Raw genomic sequence first — 26037 nt, 5'->3', positions numbered from 1 at the left:
GTAAAGGTGTGTCATTGAATTCCTCCGTGTAGAAAAAAATTGCATTTTCATGCAATGTCAAATGCTATTGACATTTCTCAATGCTTGCTGAACAGTTATGGACATCAAACAATGGATGTGAGCACAAGTTGGGCACTTCAGCAGTGGTGACACTGGCAGTGGATCAACTCTACTGGTGCAGATTTTATCAGGATGGCATGGAGGCTTTTATTCATTGCTGGTGAAAATGCATACCTAATGTTGACTACGTGGAGAAAAAAAAAATAGTGTCTTGTACCTGAAAATTTGCTCTATCAAACTGTTATTTTGCTCTTTGTATCTAATTTCATTTCCATGGACAAAAACAGAAGGCATTACTTTTGGAGCAATCTTTCTATATGCAATCCAGGAATTCCTTCTATACAATGTGGCCCAGGAAGCCAAAAGGTTGGACACCCATGGTGAAAGAAAACATTGCAATTGGGATAGTGAATGTTGATCAGGCCAGTGTGCTGCAATTTTGTTTCTCTGTGATGCAACTTAAATTATTTTTTTTTTACAATTACAGCTTTTCCTACTTTTTCATCCTCTGCTGTTTTGCTGTGTTTCACCCTTTAATGTAGACTTTTCAGGGCAGGAACAGTAGAAGATCCTTTGCAGTTTTTTTGCATGTGTAAGATTCACTGTGCCTTACTAAATAAAAACAAAGTTCTTGGTCATATTCCACCCACATGAACAGCCATACATTTAATAGTTTAATATAACACGTTCAGAATCCTGTTATTCAGAATTTTCTCACTCTGGAATGCATTATTTTGTTCTGGAGTTGCTGCACCATGCACATTTTGACGAAGCTTGGCCAGTGTTTCTTTTTCAAAAAGAACAAGCTAGCAACCCTTATTACTTCCACTGACATTACCAGAACGTAATAAGGAAGAGATAATAAAGTATTGGAACTTTGCCAGAACCAGAGTCAAGATATAATTATATGCTATCAAATATTATTCCCTTTTAATGCCTAGACAGTAAGCATCCATTTATTTCAATGCAACTTTCTTTTTACAGCAAATACCTTGGCTATTCAATACAGAATGCTTTGCATACCTCAGTAACAGAGACGGTCAAAACTAGAGCAGAGATGAAGCTCCAGGAGACAAGAGACTTCTGGCTTTTCTTATGTCACTGTGGTCAAGGAATGAACCTCTGGAGAGGAGTGAGCAAAACAGACAGCAGTAGCATTTCTCTCGCGTAGCTAAATCTGTCAGAGATTGAAAATCAAAGCACTCAGAAGGTGACTGATTTTATTTGTTCAAATATTTAGATGTCAGATTCTCACAACAGTGTAAATCAACATTATTCTGCTGGAGGGAGCAGATCAACACAAGGGGACTAAAATAGCAACTGATGCATGTTTAGTGCATCCCAGTATTGAAAAGCCTTCAAAAACAAGACAGAGGGCAGGCAGTCACTTCTCCTACTGATTCCAGACATACTGTGCACACCATGGTAGCAAACACAGATAGTGAGAACTATTCCTAGGGAACCCAAAGCCTCACACAGGCTGCTGCACCCAAGCAAAGGATCCTGGGTCCTAGGAGATGTGGGAAGACAGCCCTGTTTGTAAGTAAGTTCCTGCCCTATTCGTAGCCCACATGGCTGAAGTGAGACCTATTCTGTTATCCTTTCCATGAATGGGACTCAGCTATACAACCGCAGGCTGTGTAAGGGGGGGAGCAGAGCTCTGCAGGCAGTGCTATATCTGCACAAGTACTGAGTAGGAGAGCCAAGAGGCAGAGGAGTTTCACAGGTACAGGACCTATCAGGTGCAGATGACGTTTCCTATAACCTACAGGTCATTGTTTTCCACATGGGCCTTAGTTTTTACACTAAATAATGCAAAGAAAAAAATATTAGCTAATGATTTATCCCAGAAAATAACCTATTTTAAATTCCTTCATTTATGCACAGCTTGTCACGTACTCTTTACAGTCGATTAGACTGGAGATAAAACACATCCAGTCTAGCTAAAACCATTCAATCTCATTTTTCTGCAGGCTCTGTGCACCCAACCAGTTGTGGCAGTCCTGAGCCTTTTAACCTTTAACTGTTGTTTCCCCTTAGTGAGTGCCCAAATATAATGCAACATTTCTTAACACCGAGCTCCTCCTCTTTTATGCTGTGCAAGCATCAAGCAATCTCTGAATCTTAGTAGTGCCACTGAAACGCATATTTGCATCTATATCCTTTCCTGATATCCACTGAGAACACTCCCATGCATATATTTTGCCCATAAATTCCAGTGAACAGCCTGATAGCTACGAAGAAATCTTTATTAAGAATTCACTGATACATCCTAAGCCGCCAAGTCATTAAAACTGACCCTTCCTTAGAGATGCTACTTGGAACTTCTATGCCAAGACTGGCCTTTCTCACTGCGGACCAACCAGCCTGGGGCGGTGCTGAAGAGAAAGAGCACGGAAAATCCTTCAAGGCCCCGGAAAGGTGGACCGGGCTCACAGCCAGAGAAGCCCCCGCTGGGGCGGGAACGGCTGGCGTGGCAGGCATCGTGTGGGTGGCAGAGCCCACCAACGAGAGTTTCCAACCTTCGCTGTGTGCAAGGACACCTCTCTGCTGCCCACGCATAAAGCATTAAGGAGCGCTTTTGTCCGGCCAAGCAGCGTCCCGCGGACGTAACGGAGGACACAGCACCTCCACAGCCAGCTTCGCCACTCGGCGCAGGGGGAACAGTTTTAAGCAAAGCTTTCTGCACGCTCCGCCCCCGGCTCCTCGCTCCACGGCTCCACGGCGGCGGGGCCCGCCCCAGGGCGGGAGCAGCAGCGGCGCCGTCTGTCCCGTCCCGCCGCGGTGGCGGAGGGTCAGGCAGTGCCGTGCCGATGGTGCTCATGAGTGAGCAGCGGAGCGATGCGGAGGAGTGGAAGGCTGGGCGGCCGGCCGGCCGGCGGGAGCACAGGAGCGCCCTGCATCTGTGAGTAGGGCGAGGCGTGCGGGCCCGGAGGGGCGGCCCAGGAGGTGTGGGGGTCCGTGCGGGTCGGCTGCGGCGCGAAGTTGAGGGGAAAGAGGCGAGGAGCGTCACGCCGGAGCGCGGCCGCTCTTCCCGGCTGTTTCCGGCAGATCACGGAGTTGAGCTCCGCTCCTCCGGAAGCCCTCAACTCGGCCAAAAAGTGCTCGTGGCGAGCGTGGCTGGGCTCGAACCCAGCAAAAATGCTCCGGGGGGAGGGAGAACTGGCTGGCTGTCAAAGGGCACCGAGGCCGAGCGGCGCGAGGCGGGGAGTCCAGGGGCTGCCCCGAGCCTGCCGGTCCGCGCCGCGTGAATCTCGCGGATCCGGGATGGCTGTTCTCCTTCCGAGGAGGCGTTGGGTGGCTCGGATGGTTCTGCGGCCACGGAGCGACCGTTGGGCGATGAGCGCGCTCAGACCGAGCGGGTGTCGAGTTCTTTGCCCGGCTGCCGGTTCACCAGGGAACGAGCTGTCCCAGCGCCTCTGCTCGAGTGGAGCGTCTGGGAAAGGCGGTACTGGAAAATCTGCAGCTTTTTCGTAAAAGAGGAAGAAAAAAGCGAAGTAGTTCAGGTACTCAAAAGTTGTGTCTGATTCTGCGCTTGTGGGGCCAGGAGCACCAGGCAGCGTAGGAAAAAATGTAATGTCAGAGTTACTGCACCGTGTTCTGTTTTGTCCCGTCTTTGAGAGGTGAATCTAGTGTAGTTTTAGAGGTAAGTTTTAACCAGCATGATAAATGTTGGAAACTCCTCTTTAGCATCTCTGGTATGAGGAAAGGCTGAGTAACCTGGGTATGTTCAGCCTGGGGAAAAGGAGACTGAGAGGGGATCTGATTGATGCTGATAAATACCTAAAGGGAGGTGGGAGGCAAATGGTTGAGGCCATGCCGACAGGACAAGGAACAATGGCCTAAAACTTGAACATAGGGTTTTCCATACTAACATGCAGAAGAGCTTTTTTACTGTAAAGGTGATGGAGTGCTGGGATGGGTTGCCCAGAGAGATTGAGCAGTCTCCTTCTACGGAGATATTTAAGAGCTGTCTGAACACCCACCTGTGCAACCTGCTGTAGGGAACCTGCTTTAGCAGGGGGGTTGGATTCAATGATCTCTTGAGTTCCCTTCCAACCCCTGCAGTTCTGTGATTCCTAGCCCTCAGTTTTTGTACCTACACCTGGAACGTGGGTATCATCTGGGGCAGCTTCTTGGCTTTTTGTTGTGCAGGCTACAGAGTGTTCAGTAATGCTGGCCTGGGCAACAGGAGAATGAAAGTATTGGGGTAGCGGAAAATGTTGAAACGTTAAATTAGGAAATTGTGTTAGCATGTAATAGCTGGAAACAAAGTTGGAATGTCTTTACCAATCCTATTTTAACTGGTAAGTGCATCCCCCAAGAAGTGCTGTGTTAATTTGGCCCTGAGTTTATGTCAAAAGCAAAGTAACATTGCTTTGACTGAAGTGCAACTGTAGGGAGGTTGTTCAGCTGAAGAACAAAGGCAGCATCTTGGTTTTGATTCTCTCAGAGCTGAGCTAGCGAAAAGCTGAATTGCTGATGATTTGTTTATTAAAAAAAAAAAAAACATAAATAAACATGTTGGGATAGAGGGGGTGTTCCTTCAGTTCATGTACTGCCAGGGAACAGTGTGCTACCAACAGGGCTTGTGCTGGCTTCTACTTGAAAAAAATTCCACTGGAGTTGCAGAGGACCATGGAATCTTAACATTTTTCCAGAGCACAAAGGTGAGAGGTTTGTGTGTATGGTTATCTGTACTTCCTGAGGATATGCTTGAAATATTGTTCTGTTTAGAGATGGACTTTATAGCTCAAAATGCTTCTGCAGCGACGGTGGTTTCCCAGCAGGACAGGTGTTCCTTATGGATTGAAGCTGTTTTTATTTTAGTTTTTTGAAGAAGTTTTTATTTTAGTTAATTGATTTAAAGATTCTGTCTGAGATTATATTTATCTGCTCTGTGATTCAGGAAGCTTTGCACAGGAAAATTTAAACATGTTCGTACTGGTTTAGGAAATTGGATTCTCTGGCATGTTCAGTAACAGGCACATAATCTCTACAAAGCTTGCATGACATTTGCAGAACAAAATACCCCAGTGGTTTCACGCTGGGGAGAAGATCTGTGCTGTTATGCACACACAAAGTAGTGTTGTGCCAATACTTCGTTGTTAAGTGGAGATCTTTGCAAGTGACCTGTAAGTTCAGAAAACACTCCAAGTGGTCCTCAGTGACTGTTGTATCCTAACATGGATAGCTGGCATGTGGCCCAACACCAGAAAGGAATTAACTGTTGCATTGTGTAGGGCAGACATTTATTTTTCTGACTTGCAGGTGGGGTGTGTTCTTTGGGATGTTTGTGATGCTGCTCTAAGAAGCTGGAAGCCTCACTACAGGGACTGCTGTTGAAACAGAAGTTGTATCACAGGAAACCGTGCCGTGCATTTAGGAGAAATGGCAGAGAAGTAGTAACATGCAGTGCATATTCAGTGTCAGCATCTTTCCCTTTTCACATGTGCTTAGTTAAGTTGTGTCAGGACAGAAATTTCTGGTTTCAACAAGTAGTATGTATCCTGAGAGCATCAAATCTGTCTGCATTTAGGGCAATGTACTGAATTACTGAATAGTAAGGTTTTGCTAACATTAAATGGAGCAATGTTGTAGGCACAAGGTGGCATCCAGCTACCGAGTATAACTTAAACAAATGAGGAACTGAGACTAACAACACTGAAAGATTTGGAAACTTTCCCTTTTTTTTAATTTGAACAGAACAGGGTGTAGGTCCTGGGGAAGATGGACTGTTGAAAGTAGCCGAAAATGCTTACACTCAAATTATGTACTTCTGGGAAAAGAGAGAATGTGATTTTTATGGTGCCTTTCTCTGTGTTGTGCTTCAATAACGGATGTTACCTCAAAACTGTTTACCCATTGATAAGTGAAAAGATTATTAATTGGCTGACCTGTGCATAAACACAACTCATTAACTTTTGTCTTTAATTATATTACTTGAGAGAAGTATAAAAACAACAGAGGTAAGTGGCGATTCTTTATTACTCATTAGAAGTTGTAAGCTCTGATCCAGATCCTTTCCAGCAGCTAAACTCCTGCTGTGTGTTTGTTATGTTTGGTCTTTTTTTAATTATTATTGTTGGTTGTTTGTTTTTCAAGGATTGCAGGGCACTGTAGGTGTGTGCCCACATACATGCTATATACTAGAAAGCACAATGCATCATATTTTTTAATTCTTCCCAGTTAGTTCTTCCTTATTCTTTATAGTGTTATTTGCATTGTGTGACCTGAAAATAAGGTTACGATTGTAAAGTGAAACATTTCAGTTTGAGGTGTGACATAATAGAGTTTTCTGGTCTGGACAACTCTTATTTGTTCATGATGATTGTTTTTAATTGCTCCTATTATTTTTTCTTCCTATCATACTTATTTTGTTGATGTATACATATACTTAAGTTACAAGGCAACTTTTTTTAAAAAAAAAAAACAGAACAACAACAAACCTGTGTCATGTGTAAGTGCATATGCATCTAATGAATCTGAACTGATCTTTCCTTTGTACCAAAGTGCATCACTGATTGGCCTGAAACACTCCCAGATGTGCTGTCTTTACTCTTCATTTGTGGTCTATGAGAGCTGCTTCTTGGCCACATAATACTCTTTGCAGATAAGCGTTAGGCACTGGGATTGATTGCTGGTGTTTGACAGGTGATACCGTGCTTACTGATACCACTGCTGGGACCAGTAGTCTCCATGTTCTGTGCATGGTTGTTGCCACGTCCGTATACTACACTGGTTAACTGGAAAGCTTATACCCACATCATCTCAGCCAGACTGGGACAGAAGAAGTGAACTTGCAGTGTTAGAGCTAGTCCATGTTTTCACTGTGTCTTGAAGGAGATGACAAAACCTTCAGCCCTCAAATAAAATTTCTGCCTGGCACAGTCTTCAGCCTCCGTCCTTGAAAAATAACACGCTAAGGTGAGGAAGGTTAGTAAGCTTCCCAGAAAAACTAGCAGGAAGTAATGTGCAAGTTGGCAGTAATGTGCAGGTGGGCAGCAGAGAAACTCAGCAGGACAGAGGATGGAGAGACAGAATGAAGTGTTCCTTCTCTCTGGTAGAAAGCTTCTGGATATTTCACTGTGAAACAGTAGTTCCTGATGCCCCCCAAGAATCAGTCCATCCCAGGTATGCCTATTGCAGACATCCATTCGTATGGGCACTTCAGTAGGTTAGCCTTCTGGCAGTCTTGCCATGGAAGAAATGCTAAGTTTGAGACTACTGGTGCAAATACTGGCAAACAGATTGGTACAGTTAGATACCTTGGTAAACCTGTATAGTCTTTTCCTGGGAAAGTGAGCTGCTCGGGCACCCGTTCTCCTTCTTAAAGTGTGATTTTTTTTTAACTCAATTTGAAAGGAAATCTCGCAAGCCATTAATTTGTGCCTCATTAGCCTTAATTAGAGGCCTAGCTTCTGCTTCCCTCCTCCTTGCTAGTTTACTAATGCATTCCTTCTCCTTACTTCTCATTATTTTTTTGTGAGTTTAGCCTATCTATTAAACACAGACCACCTACAGCCTTGAGGACAGTTTTGTAATTACCACTTACTTATTCTGCACTAGTTGAAGTGTTGTTTGGCCTTCCTCTGGACAAGAAGCAATGTTGTAGTACAGAAGTCTAATGTGTAATAAAATTATGTATTTGACCATTAGATCTTTGTAAATCTTTGAGTCCATCTTTGAGTAAATTTGCTAAGGCCAGCATAGGAAGGACTGATGATTACTGTGCAGAACGGCAGGTAGACCATGGAAATACTCAGTAACTTGGAGAAGATTTACAGAGCATTCAGACTCAGTGTCCTGTGATGCAGAAAATAGAAAGGCAGCCTAGCACAACAGAGATCTGGTCAGCATTTGTTACATCTGATTCTAATAACATATTTTTCAAGATTATGAAAGAGGAATGATTCTTTATATGCTGTGTTACAAGCAAAGGCACTGCTGTGATTAATGCTGTCTAGAACCGCTGTTGAGTGTAACAGTATTTCCTACTATGAAACAATAACTCTTCTATTAGGTAAATTTATATTGTTCTTTTCTTTTCTATGAATACATAAGCAGGTCTGTAAATACATGAATTATAAATTGCAGAGATAATTATGGGAAAGTATGCATTGTTAGACCCTTGGAGAGCAGGGAGCCTCCAGTAGTTACTTCACTCCAATCAGTTTCCATCCTTAATGTAACGTGTGATGAAACAGAGTAGATGGACACAATTAGATAATTATTTTCATTTCAATTGGGCAGTAGGCCTTGATGTGTTCTTTTCTTGTTGGAAAAGCTACAAAACCAAATGTTGTATTTGGGCACTACTTCAAGTAACCCCTTTAAGTTATTTGTGCACAAATAGTTGACTTTTGTGCAGAGAAACCTCATCAATGCTTGTAGATTACCTGTTGTCAACACCAGGAATCAAGGAAACTGCTACGTGATAAAACCTCATCATGCTTCTGTTCATGAATATGCTCATGGAAAAACCAATTGTCATGCATTTATTAAAACAGTTTGTGTGCAGCATATGGAGTTATTATGTAAAAAGAGAGAAGAAACAGAAGTGATCAACTGATTCCTGGCAGTCTTAGTTTATAACTCTGAGGACAGGGAAAGGGAGTAAGGTGTATGTAGGTTTGCTTCCAAACTTCTCTTACACTATAACGCTTTTGCCTTCTTAATAGTGGTCACTGATATAATTGCTTGTGCCTGGGGTTTTGTTTGCTTGATTGCTTATTTAAATCCTGATGCAGTCCAATATAACTACATACATTTCCTTTTTTCAAAAACACAGTTAATGCTGGCAGCCAAGTCTCATATCATGTGGAGGCATGTTTGTGTTTTTTCTCCAAGACAAAGAGGTAGCTTCAGAGAGTGAGGCCAACCCTCTTGACTTCTGCTCAAGTGATCATGCCTCACTTTATAAGGATGCTTGTGTTGTTCCAGAGACAAATTTATGCTGTTTCTGCTTGAGTTGTACAGCAGATCAAACTGATAGATACTTGTGACCCAGACACATAAGTACCTTTGTCCTGTTTTCTACATCCTGAACAAATCATAGGTAAAAAAAGTTCTACATTCTCATCCCTTTTTCCTGTAACCGCTGGAAGCTAAAGATAACGATGTCGCCTAATCCAAGGCTGCATCTTTTTCTTCAGTAGAAAGTATGATTCTGGGATTCTCTCTTGTGTTAGGTAGGGCAGAACTAGTAATCACGAAAAACTTTCCACCTTGAGGCTGCCAGCCAGGCGGGGAATGAAAGGAATGCATGCTCCAGTCCAAATATGAAGGAACATCTTCCCCTAAGGCACGAGTGTCCAACCTTTCTGCTTGTCTGGGTAGCACTGAGTGAAGGGGAATTGTCTTGGGCTGTATATGAAGTATATAATATAGTTAACATATATAAGTAACATAACTTTTTTCTAATATAGGTATTTTTAATAAAACATAAAAAATGGAGAGCAACAAAAAGATAAAACCAGTGGGTTACCATATTTTTGCGAAACTAATGCATCACTGTCTGGTTTAGTGGAAGTGGTTGCACTTCTTAGTAAGTCCTCAAGGTGTTTGTCAGAGATTTTTGATAGGATTTTACTCTTCCTGTGCTTCATCCCTGAAAGCAGTTGTTCACAAATGTACATACGGCCAAAATACAATGACATGAATAAAATGTGATTGTGAAACAAGGGATGTTTTTTTTCTCTTAAGATAGGTCTTATGAAGGTCAAGTAAAGTGACACAATCAAATTTTTCCTTCAGTTGGATTTCTGATTGTATCTCTTTACATTCCATTTGAAGATTTGCTGCTAGTATATTCATGTCAACTGAAAACGGAGTCACAAATATACCAATAAATTGATGATTTTTTTCGGCAGTCTTCAAAGCTATTCTCAAATTCCTTTATCGAAACAGAGGGCAAGGCTTCAGTACTTCTCACTAAACACACAGGACTGTGTTTAACCAGCTCATCAAAATGCATAAAATTATTTGCTGTAACTTAAGCTTGTCGTAATTTAACTTCAAACACTGTTGTGGTTTGAAATGTGGTATGGCTAAGTTGATTTTCACTTTGAAGATGCATGTTTGATTCACTTTAAGGAGTAGCCAGATCCACCAAAATTGCTAAATCTGTGAGCCATTTTTATTCCTTAAGTTCTGGGAAATACTTAAGAAACTCCTGGAACTGGTAATGATTCAAACCTGTTTTTGTTTAATTTGGACACGTTATATCTGCAGTGCTGGTCCACACGTTGCACATGTCTGCCTTAAGGGCTTTTGCTTTTTATTATTATTATTTATTTTTCCTCATAAATATGCGTATCAGGAAGATCTGTGATATGTGTTGGTCTTGGCCATGTCTGTATTCAGATGAAGAGTTGCTGGGCACCCTGCTGTGACTTCTTTGAAAATTGCGTCTCAGAAATCTTGTGGAGTTGAGCAAATACACCTACAAGAGGGCTTTTTCTTTTTGAAGTGCATACCTGAAATGGAAACTCTTGACAAGACAAGAAAGCTAAATGGCTTATGTTCCTGTTCTAATGTTAACCTAATAAAATATCTTGTTATAGTGTTTCACGTTTCAGAGCACAGGGAATTCTTCTGTGTTGTTTCTTTTTTCTTTTTTTTCCCCCATGGAACTTGATAGCAGTCTGGTTTTGATTAGACAGAGAATACTGCCAGTTAATAATAGATGGTATTTGGAGCAGAGAATTTACATACTTGCTGATGACGTCTGTGGTGTCACAGTGATCTTTCTGATGTCCAAGTGTGAAAGTTGATCTGGTTATTATGTGAAATGTCTATTCAGCTGAGAAAAAAAAATAACTTCTGCTCTTAACAAAGTTGGAGAGGTTTCTTTTCAGTATTAACTCAAGAATTTCATTCATCCTTTTAAGAAATACGTAGGGATAGAGACACCTGAAACACTCACATGTACTCGTGTTCCTAGGTATAGCTGTGAAATACAGCACATTAAATAAATCTGAAATGAATTACCTTGACACATAAGTAATGCTATGAAAATGTCTTTGACTACTAATAATTGGTTTTAACTGATATCAGGTTCCCACTTATGCCTACAGATATATTCCATCAAAGACATGCCTAGAGTAACACATGGCATATATTGTTATGCACCCATCGGCGTCTGTATGATGTTCAGTTAGCATACCAGTGTATAATGTCTCCATTATTTCTTATTTTACTATGGTTTATTAAGAAGAAAATTAGCCTATTCCTTGAACAACTTGAAGTAGTTGAAACTCAGTTGGGTTTACACTAAGCATGTCCAATGCATGGCCTGCTGTCTGCACATGACCCAGCCCAACTGGTGCTGCAGCCACCCCCTGCCCCACACCATCATGGCAAAGCCTTTCCCCACTGAGCAGCCCAGCCCGGCCCTGTGCATGCACCCATTGCACACCCATCAGTGTGTAATTTACACTGTCTGTCCTGAAACTAGGACGCAGGAAGAGTGCAGTGCAGTGCTAAATAAAGTCATGGCAAATAGTTGCATGCGTTCTGATATGTTGCCTAAACACAGTCCTGTGAATAGGGAAAAGTATGCATCCTTGCTTTATTTTCTGAAAAGGAATTTGAGAACTGGTTTCAAGATATAAAAAAAAAAAAAAAGATCTTTTCTGACAATTTGCAACTCTATTTTCAGTCAATGTAAATATATTACCTGCTGATGTGTAATGTACAGAGTTGCAATCAGGTATTCAACTCAAAGAAAAATTTGATTATGTGTCTTAACTGTACCTTTGTAAGACCTTTCTTAGACAAGAATAATATCCCTCGCTTCACAATCACACCTTATTTGTGTGTGTCATTGCAAGAGTAAAAATTCATCATAAATATCTGATGAACACTCAGAGAACTCCCTAAGAGCTGGAGCCACAACCACTGAACCAGACCAGTTTCACAAAAGGAAGGTCATATATCCCATTCGTTTTATGCATTGGTTGCCTTCTTTTTTGTTGTTGTTGTTTTGTTTTGTTTTAATAAAAACATTAGACATTAAAATAAGTTTTGTTACTTGAACACATCAACTATATTATATATTTTATGAGGACTGCTCTGAGTACAGCGCCTCCTATTTCATTCCATTTGCCTATGACACCAGAGGTGTATGTTGGAAGTGTGGCAGTGGAGGTTGGACCTTCCCACCAGTATTCTAATACGTGTTGTTGCTCTGCAACATATGGCAGCAGACGGGCAGTGTGGCTGAATGGCATCTGATGTGGAAGCACGGATGAAGCAAAGGTGGAGAATTAAATTCCTCCATGCAGAAAAAAAAGTGGCACCCACTGACATTCATCGATACTTCCTGAATGTTTATGGAGACCCAGCAGTAGATGTGAGCGCAGTAAGGCAGTGGGTGCTGTGTTTCAGCAGCAGTCATGGCAACAGTGTGGGGCGCCTTCCCTGGTGCAGATATGTGGCTGCACAGCACATTCGTTGCTCTTGTTCACTGCTGGTGAAAATGCATAGCTATCAGTGGCAACTGTTTTTTAGCTGAGAATTTGCTCTGTTGAATAGTGTTACTGTGCTTTTTGGTTGTGGTTTCCATGGTAATAAATAGGAGGCATATCTTTCGGAGCTACCTACGTATGTGCAGCCCAAGACAATTTCTATTGATTCAACATAGCCCAGGCAAGCCAAAAGTTTGGACGACCATGGTTTTACCCATTTACTTTTAAGCTGTAAGTATAGGGGGTAGGCTAAGTATGTCAAAATACACAAACACCAAATGTATTCTGCTGGGATACGTTAGATCTGTTCTTAACATCTATTACAGCAGCTGTTAATCAGTTCATTGTTGCTTTCTGAGTAGGGGAACTGTAATTCATTTTCTGTCTGTTTTCATAGTTCAGGGATCTCAAAGACAATCAATGCTTGTCTTTCCACTTGCGCAGTAGAAGTGATACTTGGTCTTAGAAATAGGTAAGAGCATAACAGCATTTGGTGGCATATTTCTTTAGGAGATGTGCTTTCCCCCATTAACAGTGCTTGTGCCACATAGCACTGTACTGTGACTGTACAGATACTGGAGTCTGTGTGGGCATTTTGCCCCCACATGACCAAACTATGTCGAAACATACAGCTCTAAAATCCTTGAGCACTGTTGATGATTTATCCAGTACCACTCTAATATGCTATGAAGAAGACAGGAGGATAGTTTACAAAGGAAAAAAAGTATTTTCTTCAGTCCTGGGGTGAAATAATTCAACTATATAAGGTATGAATGCAAACCTATGAGATGAAACACTTCAGAGTCCAATTACATGACCAAAAAAGGTTTGCTCAGGCTGGCTTGGGGTAGAAGAGAGTTTTAATGGAATGACAGGAGGTAGCTTCTGAAGGAAGATTTAGAACTCAAGCAAGTATAGGCCGAATGAAAGGAATGCTGAGAAGATTGCTCCATAGAGGAATGGTTAGTCAAGGGTATCTGTGCTGAGGAGATGGCCTCTGACTGCAGCACGCTTTGCAGAGTGTCCTTTCAAACATTAGCATTATTTCATCATACAGCCTTGCAGTTATCTTTGCCTGAAGGCTGTCTCCGCTAGGCTTTGAGTCTCTCCCTTTCACTTTTAGCTTTTGAAAGAATAAACGGTTCATCTGAATGTACTCACATCTGCAAGTAACAATAGCTTAAGTAACGCTGTCTGTTAATGTTTTGGCCTTGTGCATACGTTCAATTTCTTTGACAAATCCGTTTGATCAGCTTGTAGCTGTCCAGTAAATGAAATAACTACTTAAATGAGCTGAAAGATACCAGATGTCGTTATATTTGTGATAAATATTTCCATATATGTTGTACCAAGCCTGCTTGTGGACAGTAAAGAAGTTTCCATTTGAGAGAGCTGGGCTTGTTCAGCCTGGAGAAGAGAGATTCCAGGAAAACCTCACTGCAGCATTCCAATACTTCAGTAGGAGAGGAAGTGACTTTTTACACGGTCAGATAGTGATAGGTCTTTAAAATAAAAGAGGAGATTTAGATGAGATGTTAAGGGGAAATTCTTTTCTCAGAGGGTGATGAGGCACTGGCACAGGTTGCCTGGAGAGGTTGTGGATGCCCCATTGCTGAAGACTGTCAAGGCCAGGTTGGATGAGGCCTGGGCAATCTGATCTTGTGGTTGGCAACCAGTCCCCAGCAGGGGGCTTGGAACTTGATGGTCTTTAAGATCCTTTCCAACGTAGGCCATCCTGATTCTGTGATACTCCACGCTCTTTCAGTTGATCTTTCCCAGTAATACATCTTTCTAACTACTGCTGCAAAATTAATCCTTGTTGCATAAAAGTGATGAAGAAGGGCAACAAGACTTCTAATATGACATGATAATCCAATAGATATGCTTCATCCACAGAGGGTATGTTGGAGCAGTGCTGACATCTTTTAAGCCCTAGGAAAATTTTATTTTGGCTGTGTTTTGCAAACAGTTGAAGTTGCAGCTAACACCTTTGATTATTCACACAGAACAAGTAGACTAGGTTTTCTTTGGATGGCTCTAGGAAGCTTTGTAGGAAGGTGTGTGTGGCTATAGGTGTCAGAAGACAGCAACCCTTATCTGCTTCCGAAGCTTTTGCCTGAGAAGTGCTCGTGTCTACAAGACTGTATCTATTAAAAGCTGACCATTCTTTAATTCCAAACGGTGGCCTGTTAGCACATCTCTCTTACATTACTCTTTTTCGGCGTTTCTCATTCAAACGAGTTTTGAAGGGAACTGGGAAAAATTATACGTTTTAGAATTCTGTCTTTTTCCTATGAAAAGATCCCACTGAGTTAATAGGACACAACATACTTTTACAGGAAGTCTGGATTTTTCAGGTGCTGCAGAAGATTAGCTTCAAACAAGAGAACTGTTGAATTCCAGAAAGCTTTCTGCCATACAAGCAGCTCAACAAACTTGTCTGTCAGAAAGCATTTATGTCATGGAAACCATTCAAATCAGAAGAGATGAAGTTCCTCTGACTTTTAATATACATTACTGATAATTCAACTCTGAATTCTTAATTACAGTGAAGAATTTGCCATGATTATTGTAGTCCTTTGTATTTTCATTTTTGTGTGATTTAATCTTAAATTACTCACATCTGTTATTTGTGCATATCTTAAAAAGAAACATCTTTCCAAGAAGTTTAGCTATACTAACCATATAACTATGGTTTATTTGTTGATTGATTTTGGAGACTTTTTTTTATCTCTTATCTATTAATTTATATCAGCTTAGGAGTAGTATCAAGTCCACAATGTTCAGTGTGAAAAATGTTTATTTTCCTATGAAGATGCCGTTTCAAAGTTTACATTCTTTGCTCTAATGCTTGCAAATATCATTCATTTAAATGCAGCTATTGTTAACAGCAGTAGTAAGGACAATATTATTTCTGTGGTGCTCCTGACCTTTTTGTTTGTTTATTTGTTTTGCACGAGTGGCTGACTTTTGTGATCTTTTTACAAAGCATTTATGAATCCCGACTTAGACTTGAAAATGTAGGGAGCACTTTAATTTACTTGTGACCTGACAAAAGATGTTTTTAGGTCATGCCATGATCTGTCCTTCTCCAGAAGGTCAACTAAAATAAGATTCCTTCTGACATTTCGAAGATAATTATTAGGAAATTAGCCACTATGTAGAGCTACAAATACCAGAGATACAAGGACAAATTCTTATGTAGTGTTTCATTATGTGAAAGGGCAGTGTGAAGGGGGTGAAGGATAAGTACTTGCAGGATTTGCAAGCTCTGAGGATACAGGCTTTCCTATGACTGCAGGGAGCACCTTACTTTGACAGTTCTGTCCTCGTAAAATGTTAAACAACATAAAATTGCTTATTTGGGTTTTTCATTCAAAAGATTGAGCTCCAGCTACATCAGACCATTTAATTCTAATGTATCTTGGCTGAAAGTAAAAGTCAATGCCTTGTGGTCAGGCAGGGCCAATCCGAGAATGAAACAACACAGAAACAATTCTTTTTTCCTCATAAACTCGTTCAGTGCTGTGACCCTTTCAAGTAAATACAAAGTGTGAACTGACTTAGCCAATGTCAACTCAGTGCCCCTGTAGAGAGGGGTGTTAAGTGGTGGGAAGGGCTAGAAAGGGGGATAATTGCTGTATGGAAGCATAAGACCCTTTGAGAACGGATATCAGAATCAGCAAGGCAAAACTCCATGACTTTAACCCTAATTTAGCTGTGAAGTAGGATACTACTGAATTCATTACAACTCCAGTAAGGCATTGTGAGGTGTATCTCCTGATCTTATTTACCAAAGAATAATCAAAGCTGAAAATCTTATGCTCTTACTAAAAGCAAATGGAATTAGCCTGGGAATCTTTGTCAGGAAAACTGTTATTGTAGTAGGAAAAATAAACTTCTTATTGAGACAACAGTGTCGCTTGATGGCAGTGGCTGTGTTGTCCTTGTAGAATTGTAGAAATAAAACACTGTAATGCAAAGTGTCTGCAAATGCACTCATTTGTGTTCAGGCATTTAGATTACAAGCAGCATAGTTTGTTTTTCTTTCACGCTGAAGCTTTAGTCTTCCATAAGAAGGTGTGTGTATATGTGTGTATCTACATGTCAAGTCTTATTTCAAGGTATTGTCATTCTTCAGACCCTGCTATTAGTGATGGCTTTTTCCTCTAAGTTTTCTAAGATAAGAAAATGATGAGGGAAGGGCTTTAACATATTGCTTATTGCTGACTGTTTTCTCAGTATGCATTCCTGAGACGGTGCTACATGCTATGGAAGGACAGTGCACTGTGACAGTTCAGTTTTTGTAGGAAAAGAACAACACTTCTGACACATTGAGTGGGCCCCTTCATTTGTTGGTTTTGTGCAGGTCGAGTCTTGTGGAAGAGGTAAGTGAGGCAAAATACAATCCAGCGTCCTCCTGCAACACTGAACCACAAATGCTCTGTTGAGAGTTAGGTGCTGTCATGCAGGATGTTTATCTCCCAACCTGCCAATCAAAGTAATTTCCGTTAGTCGTCGGATTTAAGTACTGAAAATGAAATGCATTTTTCCAAAATGAGACTTTACATTTGGGACGGAAACCAGAGCTGCAAAAGTCACGAGCACTGTAATATCCGTGGCAAGATTTCAGTTTGCTTCTCTTCATTACTGAAATTCCAGCGCTCTTAACTGTTGAGATGTATAATCATAAAATCATAGAATGGCTTAGGTTGGAAGGGACCTTAAAACCACTTATTGCCAACCCCCTTGCACTGTTGCCATTCCCTAGATTGGGCTGCCTAGAGGAGCCCTCCAACCTGGCTTTGAAAGCTTCCAGGGATGAGGCGTCCACAACTTGTCTGGGTAGCCTATTCCAGGGCCTAACCACCCTCTGAGTAAAACGTTTCTTCCTATGATCTAAGCTAAATCTCCCCTCTTTTAGTTTAAAGCCATCCTCCCTTGTCATATCATTACCAGATCATGTAAAAAGTCTGTCCCCCTCCTGGTTGTTAAGCTCCCTTCAAGTACTGGAATGCCACAATTAGGTCTTCCTGGAACCTTCTCTTCACCATGCCAAGCATGCACAGCTCCCTTGATTGTTTGTCATAAAAGAGGTGCTCCAGTTCTCTGATTGTCTTCCCTGGTTCTTCCCTGTACGTGCTCCAACAGCTCCACATCTTTCTTGTGCTAGGGCCTCAGCCTGTATGCTGTGCTCCAGATGGGGCCTTACAGTGGCAGAGTAGAGAGGAACAATTACTTTCTTTGCTGTGCCTGAGCGCTACACCATCCATATAGCCAATTTGTTCAACTGGTCTGTTCTCTTTCTGCCTGGGTGTGAGTCTCTAATCAAGAAGATCAAGGAGAACACTACATGTGCTTCTGAACACTTCAACATCTTTCTAATGATTATAAAGTCCCAGCATAATACTGGCAAGTCAGTAGATACAGACTTCAGGACCCTAGTGTTAAAGATGTTATAATTTTGTTTTTCATTTTGTTCAGTAATGACAATATGTTGAAGTGGTTGGTATGAATCCTGCAATACACATTGCTTTTTTTTTTCCCCCCTCCCTGCAGTTCTGATGGAGAAAATGGAACGAGTGAAAGAAGAAAGCCAGGAAAATCACCTGCTGTTTTGCTGCAAACTCCTACCAGTGAAGTGGAACATTTTGATGATGGGAAGAAAGCTGATTTTCCTAGGTAATGGTCAGAAACATTGTCAGGTTTCTGCTAATGAAAAAATCAGAATGGTTAACAATCCACTCGAGAAGCTGAGCTGAAAAACGAGATTTATCAGATATCCCAGTTGTAGGTTAACTTGCACCCTAGGCAAGTAAGAGGGGAGCAGAGCCTACATCCAGAGGCTGCTATGTCAGCAGCAGTCAGAACAGTGGTAGTATGAACTTTTGGGTTGGCTTAGCTTTCCTGGTTTAGGGAAAAATACACTGCACTTTAACCACTGCTGGTTACATCCTGTTCATAACCAGTTTGTCAAGAAGTCAAACTGAGCTGCAGTTTGAGTCTTGGGCTATACCTAAAATACTTTCTTGCTAGTGTGTTCATTATCCACTGTAAAGCTATGACAAAAAATGTTGTTTGGGGCTCTGCACTTTATATTGTATCAGATGACTGCAGTGTCTCTTAAAGAAACTGAAGTAATAATTAAAAAAAAAAAATTTTGCATTCCTTTCACTTTCAACTGGGCAACTAATGCAGAAGTCAGTAGTCAATGTGACAATGTGGTTTTGGTCACAGGGTAGGTAGTTACAAAGCAGCACTTAATTTTTTGAAAAATCTTTGAGAGAAATACGTGATAACTTTTTATGTAAAACTTCTTTCCAGGTTAATCTCTCATATGCAGTTTGACTCTGTGCTGTATGGAAGGATTGGCATAAGGCAAAGCTAGCTATTCAGTTTGACTGGTGCATTGCACAGAAACGTGAATATGCCTACAGATGTATATTGAAGGCTTCTTCTGTGAGGGACCACCTGAGAAATGCAGCCAGTCTCCCTGCTGTATAATCTCTTTCCTACTAATCTAAGGTTCCTTATAATCTCTACCCCTACTAACTTAATGTTCCTCTCACTCTCAGCCCTGAAACAAGGCAGGAAACAAGCAAAATTTATTTTCCTAGTCATCCTCAGAGATTTTCCTTTGTACTCTTTCCACTTCAGAGTTCTTTGGGTTTTTTTAATGTGTTTGGTTGTTTGTTTTTTTGTTGTTGTTGTTGTTTTTCTTTCAGCATGAATTGCTAAGGATGTACAGGTACAACAACTTCCTATAAAATGGGCACTTACGCTTCTTTTTCATTTATTGGAAACTTTACTTCCAGAATTGCTGGCTGTCTCATTGATTTCCATACACTACAGTGTTTGTAGCCATTCTTTGACTTGTGCATCCTTGTTTCCTCTCTGTTACACTTTCCAAATAACCTCCCTTTTTGGAGTACAAGTTCATAGCTTAGATTGCACTACCTTAAACTCTCTGCTACTAAGTTTTGTCTTACTTTTATTACATTACTAACTAAAGTGCTTAGTGTTTCTTATGTTGCCTGGAAACAAATGTGGAGCTAGGCACTATGATAATCCATTAAACCTATAAAAATGCTTAGAATTTTTTTTCCTTACAACTAGTGGTTTAAAATATTCCCTGTAGGTTAAAAATAGACCATGAGGGAGGACTGGCCTAATTCAAGATCGGGACAGACTCCTATACATTGCTATGTACTACTTGAAAAATCAGGTAGTAGTTATTGAAAGATTAATGTGTTTTACAGAAAAACATGTCCTGTTGATAACTTAAAAGACAAATGAAATGAGGTCAAGCATCTTACATGGCATGTTTTTTTTGTTTGTTTGTTTGTTTGTTTGTTTTTCAGAACAAAGAGCAGTGCAGAAAGTCCACTCCTGACAATGGAAAGCAAGAATGATTCCAAAATTGAAAGGAAAAAACATATCTCAAATCAGGTAGGGAAAAGATGGACTTTTTTTGTTGATAACTGATAAAAGCAAATACAGAACTGGAAGAGAACCCTTGTTTACTAGTATTCTATTTCCTGGTTGTGTAAGGATGTAGGTTCCTTTATTCATCTTAGATCAGGACAACAATTTAATAGGCACATAGCAAAAATGACAATTTACTGTAAAACATATGGGCAAAAGGAAAAGAAAATGGGAGTATAGGAAGTGGTATGAGTCACTTAATTGTAAGAATATCTAATAAGGCATGTGTCATTGGTGGTGGGCCTTTTTGTTTTTTAGCTGAAAGCAAATGCACACTTTCATAAGCTGTTTCTGGATGTTTCCATTGATGAGCCACTAAAACAAAGTAAGTATTAAGACCCTTGTTATTGCTGACTGTGGGTCAAAATACTGTTAATATCTGCCAACTCTGGTGGCATACAGAAAGCACTACCCAGATTTTAGAAACCTTTAACTCCAGATGCCTGGAGCTGCAAGGCCTTTGTTTGCATGCAGGGGTGTTTCTGCTACAGTCTTGTAAAATGCACATTTCTTTTTTTTTCATGCATTTAGCATCTTTTGGTGTTGTAGCTCACTTTGTACTTCTTAACAAAGTAACCTAGTACAATGTTTTGAAGGCTTGTGTAAAACTTTGTAGGAATCTAGGTGGTACTCTGTCAAAAAAGAGTCTTGGCTTCTGGGACCATGTTGCATATTACACATTTCAGCCTTTATTCTTCATATATTTTGAATTAAAGTAAAGCTTGTGAAATCTTCTGAGCTTCTCTATACTTGTAAAACTTTTTCAGTATATCACGGTTTAGAGTCACAGAATCATTTGAGCTGGGAGGGACCTTTAAAGGTCACCTGGTCCAAATCCCCTGCAGTGATGAGGGATGGTTTGACAATGTTTATCAAAAAGTATGGGGAATGGCAAAAAAAAAAAAAAGAAAAGCAAATGTGTGTTGTGTGTACGCTAAAAATTACAGAATATCACTGCATTTTAGGTTTTACCTGTGCTCTCCAGAAAGAAATTCTTTACCAAGGAAAGCTATTCCTTTCTGAAAACTGGATTTGCTTCCATTCCAAGGTTTTTGGTAAAGACACTAAGGTTAGTAAAATCACTTGTACTAAATAGTAATACTATTCCTCAGAAATTTAGTCATCACTTGAAATTTGATTTATTATGCAAGGCTAGAAAACTTTGAATACCTCCAAGTGTTACTGAATAGAATGACTGTGCCCAAAAGTCTCTAGAACAGGAGTACTATTACTATTAAAGATCCAGTCTTTGCTTTAAGGATTTCCTGTCTGAAAAAATATTTACGAAAAGAACTTGACATGGAATTACAAAGTCTGCCAAACCCACACAGCAGTAACTGTACAAAACTGGCTCTCTTGGATTAACTTTGGAAAAGAGGAGGAGGAGGCAGGATGAAAAGTATATAGACTAGTTGGGAAAATAGTAGGAAGGATCAAGCACACTCATTAACAGGTAGTTAAATAAAAAATCTAAAACTGGCTTCAAAGTGGAGTTGCAAAGGTCTGAGGGGATTCTTGTGTCTGTTCCTTCTGTTCTACATGAACAGAGAAAGTCTGCTAGGTTTTCATTTGTGAGCTTAGTGTGAAGATCAGAGATGGGACATGAACAGCTGGGATGATCCTAATTACTCTTTTCTCAGTACAGATATGACCTGCATAAGGTTTTATCCCCCTTTGATTAATATTATGAATATAGATAAAATTACACTCTGCCCAAAAATGTGCATGTTCTGTTTTTGTTGATTTGGGAGTCTTTTTTTTGATGATTTTTTTTTTTTTTTTTTTTTTTTTTTTTTTTTTTTGATTTTGGGGTCTTTTTCTTTGCCAAAATAAACTCTTCTCTGTCTTTGACCTTTTATTGGGAAAAAGCAGGATTTGCAGTAAGGATTTGTTTGGCTTCTTTCTTTCTCAAGTACTTCATTGAACTGATTGCTATTTAGATCAAGACCCCCTCTAAGTGAATTAGGTGCTGAAACCAGTTTAGGGAGTTCACATTATCTTATTTCTTTGCTGTCAGCTGTTGTGATGTAGCACAATGCATCTTTGACAGGGACTTTAAGAAGGTAGAATATGTTTTTTAAAAAATGATTGAAATTATTAAATACGCATTACTAAGATTAGCTCTATAACTTGATACATAGTACTGCTTGGGCCAAGAAACTGGACTATTGTTTCCTAGTTGATGGATTTTATTAACTAAGTATAGGTAGTATGTTAATACATATGGTGTTGGTGTGCATGTCAGTGAAAGCCAAACAAAGAAATCAAAATTAATGAAGGGCTGGATGCTGTCATTTAAGTTCATAGCATCTATCCTGTCAGGTAGTTTCATTAAAATTGAAGTTACTGTCTGTGTCCTCTGCAGCACCAATGAATGTGCATAAGCCTACTCCAAACTGTAGGGCAGCTTTCTAAAATTCAAGCTCAGCTAGATTACATGATTAAAATCTAATAAAAACCTACCAAGTTGAATAGAAAGACATGGAATAAAAGCTGCTAAATGATAGTCATGTAGTACTGGAAAATGATGTTAGTAAGGTGACAGCAGTGTGAGCATACGCATATATTCATATAAATGATGCAAAGGGGAAACAGAAGATAAAGTAGATAAGTTCTGAAAATGTGTCTGCAGTGATATTCCAGGTGCAGTCAGTCCTGGGTCCTTGTTTTAGAAAACATTGAGAGGGGAGAAAAATGAAAAGGAAAAGAGAGAGACCTGGTCATGTACTTTCAGGTGTCTTCCCTGCCTCTACAACACACACACGTTAGTGTTTGATTCAGTCACATACAGCAGGCATAGATTTTTGGACATATCATCAACAAAACAACAGGGAAACTGGCATATAATGAAGAGTCATGTAATAGGGGTGGAGGAAATCAAGCTTGACACAGGCTTTGAACCAATTTAAACTTAGTCATAGCCCATCTGCTGAGAGAAGTAGCAGGTCTACATGTTCTATTAAGTTTATCACGACAAGTTATTCTACCTACAGTCTGTCTACTGTACTACTACCCACCTGTCTTTCCAGGTTGTTCTGTTTTGGCTATATGTGTTGACCTCCAGTCTTTTCTGGAGCTAAGTATCATCCTAGTTGCTTTTCAAGATGCCTGAATGTAAACTTGTTTCCTGAAATAATTATTACTCCAGATAGAAATAGAATACTTGCAGTGATTTTCCTGTTTTAATCTAATGCTTAGGTAAGAGTGCAGTAAGCAAGTACTTAATCCCACTTAAGCATTCTTTAGTCTTGATTACAGTAATGTTATCCATCAAAATTGCATGCAGCAGAATGCCATTAACATCTCTTACTTCAAGTTCTTTGAGGTGAACTGAACCAATTAGAAAACTTCTAAGCCACATTTTTTTTAATCATTGCTATTTGCAAAATTTCTGCTGAAAAATCTTTGGGAGTGGTAGGTTTCATTTATTTGTTGGTGGTGGTGGTTGTTATGATTGTTGTTGGTTTTTTTTAAGCAATGGAAATTGTATTCTGACTGCATGACAATTCTGTTTTGTTTTGTTTTGTGTTCCTGTCAAACAAGCATCATGTCTGCTCCCTTCTTAACACTTAAGAAACAGTCTTTTTTGAACAGAAGTGTTGCAAAATCTTTTTGGATCAAGAAAACATTCAGTTCAGGAAAAGTATAGTGGAGGGTCTATTTACTTAGCCTAGAGATTTACTTAGCCAAGTCTAAAGACTTGACCTCTGAAACCGAGCAAATAGAATTAGCATGTTTAGATAGAATAAATAATCGATAGAAAATAGAATTACAATAACTGGTAGAAAAAGAATTGTCTCTAGACTTAAAGATTCTTAGACTCAGGCATAGGCCTAAGGATAATATAAAGTTATAGGCTTCCACTTTTGTTGTGGTTGGCTTTTTTCTCTTTTCTTTTTTACTTCTTCTTTTTTTCCCTTCTTTTTTTCCTTCTTCTTTTCTTTCCTTCTTTTTTCCTTCTTCCACAGATTTTTTCATAAAACTGAGTACTTAGTAATGAATGACTTTCTGGCCTGCAGATGACAGAGGAATGTCTAGCCATGCTTAAACAGTGGCTGGTTATCTTGCATCCAGATGAAGCACATTTCTTGTTATCGCCAAAAAAAGATGATTTTTTTTCATTTAATGGCTTGGTATTGTTTTGCACTTACTGCTTTGTACAAAAGTTAGTGTAGTTTTATGAAACTGCACAGAGAAACTTTATTCTCCTGCATTAATGTGTTTTTAATTCTGTGCTCTGATCACTCAGCACTCAGTCTCTGGACACTTTTAATCTTAGTTCTGAATTTTTCAAGCTATTGAGACAAAGGTATTTTCAACAGTAGCTGTAGTCCATCCGTGTGTATCTTGAATTATTTTATTTGCCTGACTTCCTAAGCCCGAGGCTTTTCAACTGCAAGTCATACCAGCTATTCAGTCCTTTGTAATACAAGGTTTACAGAAAGAACCTATGCAGATTTAACTGAAGCACTCTGAAGTATTGCACGATGCATATTACTAATGGGGTTGGATAAAAACACAAAGCAGGAGGGAAATTTGGGACTTTTCAATGTAAACGTAGGTAGTTTGGACAGCACACACAGGAATCAATATAAATAAGTCAGAGGGCATGTGGGTATTGGATCTCTCAGTGATACTGGTGGACAAGCTGTTTACTCAGTTGTCCCTTACAAATGAAAGGATCTGTAAGTCGTGAAAAGAGCTATATGTTTATTCTTCAGTACACTGTTGTCTGATTTTTGATCCTAAGCAAAATGCCTAGTTTTAAGACTACTTTCTTCTGCAGGTCTACAGTGAACAAAGATTCTAGTCGTTTAAGAGCATCTGATGAAAACAGAACTAAAATTAGTTAAGAAATAGTAATAATCTGAAACCGTACCTGTTCCATATGAATTGTTAGTAATCAGGGACATAGGGGAGAAATCCTTACATGGAAAGCACTGAAAGTGTGGCTTATCACAATTGGTAGGCTGGCTGCTTGTGGAACAGCATGCAGGTTTGTATGCATGTACTGGGACTAATTCTGCAATGGTCATGTTGTAGATCAGCATACCTGTGCTCTCAGTGACACTTCTGAAGAAAACCAAGACTGCCCTTCTTGTGCCAAATGCTCTGATCATAGCAACAGTCACAGACAGAGTAAGTACATAGAGGACAATGCTTTTGTACCCTGCCTGCTTTCTTTTTCATTTTTCAACATCTTTTCTCCTCTTTACTTACTGGCACTCATATCATGATTGATTCTTGAAGGCGCCAGGTGGTCATTTAAGCAGGTAGAGGAATTGGTCGCATGTAGTCATTTAGATTTAGGATCCCAGAGGGTCTGGTTTCTTACCAGATAATTTGAGCTACTTCTGCCTTCTCAAGTGTCAGACAAGGGCTATGTAGAACTTGATGAGAAAATAAGAAATGGAACCTCTTGCTGTCAGCTGCTGCCTGTAAACTATCATTCCTCATTCTCCAAGACTTCTGTGTAGTGGCACTCATGCATCAGAAACAAATGGGTTAGGAAGTGCATGCAGGGAGGGTTATCTGCCTTGCTGGCAGCTCTTTACAATGTTCTGGCATTTTCTTGCGTCTCTCATCTGATCAGCAATACCTTAGATGCAGCGAAAGGCAGTTTCTCCCTGCAATCTCAGTAGGAATTGCACCAATCAGTAGAAAATGTGATTATACTAAAAGCAGCTTTAGAACAAACCCATTTTCTCTGCAGAAATGTTTTTGGACTTGGGCAAATATTTTATTATTTTAGCATGCAAAGTTTTTAAGAAAAACAAACCAACAAATTAAAATAATAGATCTGGACTATGTTGTTTTCTGCAGTAGAACATGGCAAATTTTATGTGCCTGTCCTGTGTTCCCTGTGATTAACCTCAGGTCTTCGTCTCAGAAGAAGTGGAGGTTTTCCTTGCTACATGAAATGTCTTGAAAACAGGAGGTTTTGCTGATCAGATAACTATCAGTTTTAGTGACACGAAAGGAAGCTTGTACTGTGTGTCTTTTCTCAAATGATTTTGGAACT

At 40.0% G+C, this 26037-nt stretch overlaps 1 protein-coding gene across 3 annotated transcripts in view; it reads left to right on the top strand.

Moving 5' to 3' along the window:
- The window catches only part of GRAMD3 (GRAM domain containing 3), a 41237-nt gene that overhangs the window by 5646 nt on the left and 9554 nt on the right, over positions 1-26037 (top strand). The window contains exons 1-6 of one of the 3 annotated variants that reach the window (XM_025144973.3): positions 2802-2965; positions 18090-18212; positions 19892-19979; positions 20274-20340; positions 20981-21084; positions 25059-25154. In XM_025144973.3, coding sequence (XP_025000741.2) covers positions 2874-2965; positions 18090-18212; positions 19892-19979; positions 20274-20340; positions 20981-21084; positions 25059-25154 — 570 coding nt within the window. In that variant the 5' untranslated portion in view covers positions 2802-2873. Of the gene's footprint in view, positions 1-2801; positions 2966-3228; positions 3567-18089; positions 18213-19891; positions 19980-20273; positions 20341-20980; positions 21085-25058; positions 25155-26037 lie in introns of those variants that run through there. The other 2 variants (XM_046905511.1, XM_004949694.5) reach the window with 2 other exon arrangements.

This window comes from Gallus gallus, chromosome Z (genome assembly GCF_016699485.2).
Source record: "Gallus gallus isolate bGalGal1 chromosome Z, bGalGal1.mat.broiler.GRCg7b, whole genome shotgun sequence".
In the NCBI taxonomy this organism is placed as follows: domain Eukaryota; kingdom Metazoa; phylum Chordata; class Aves; order Galliformes; family Phasianidae; genus Gallus; species Gallus gallus.
The sequence above is the reverse complement of the archived record's forward strand: the minus strand, read 5'-3'. Positions and strand labels throughout refer to the sequence as shown.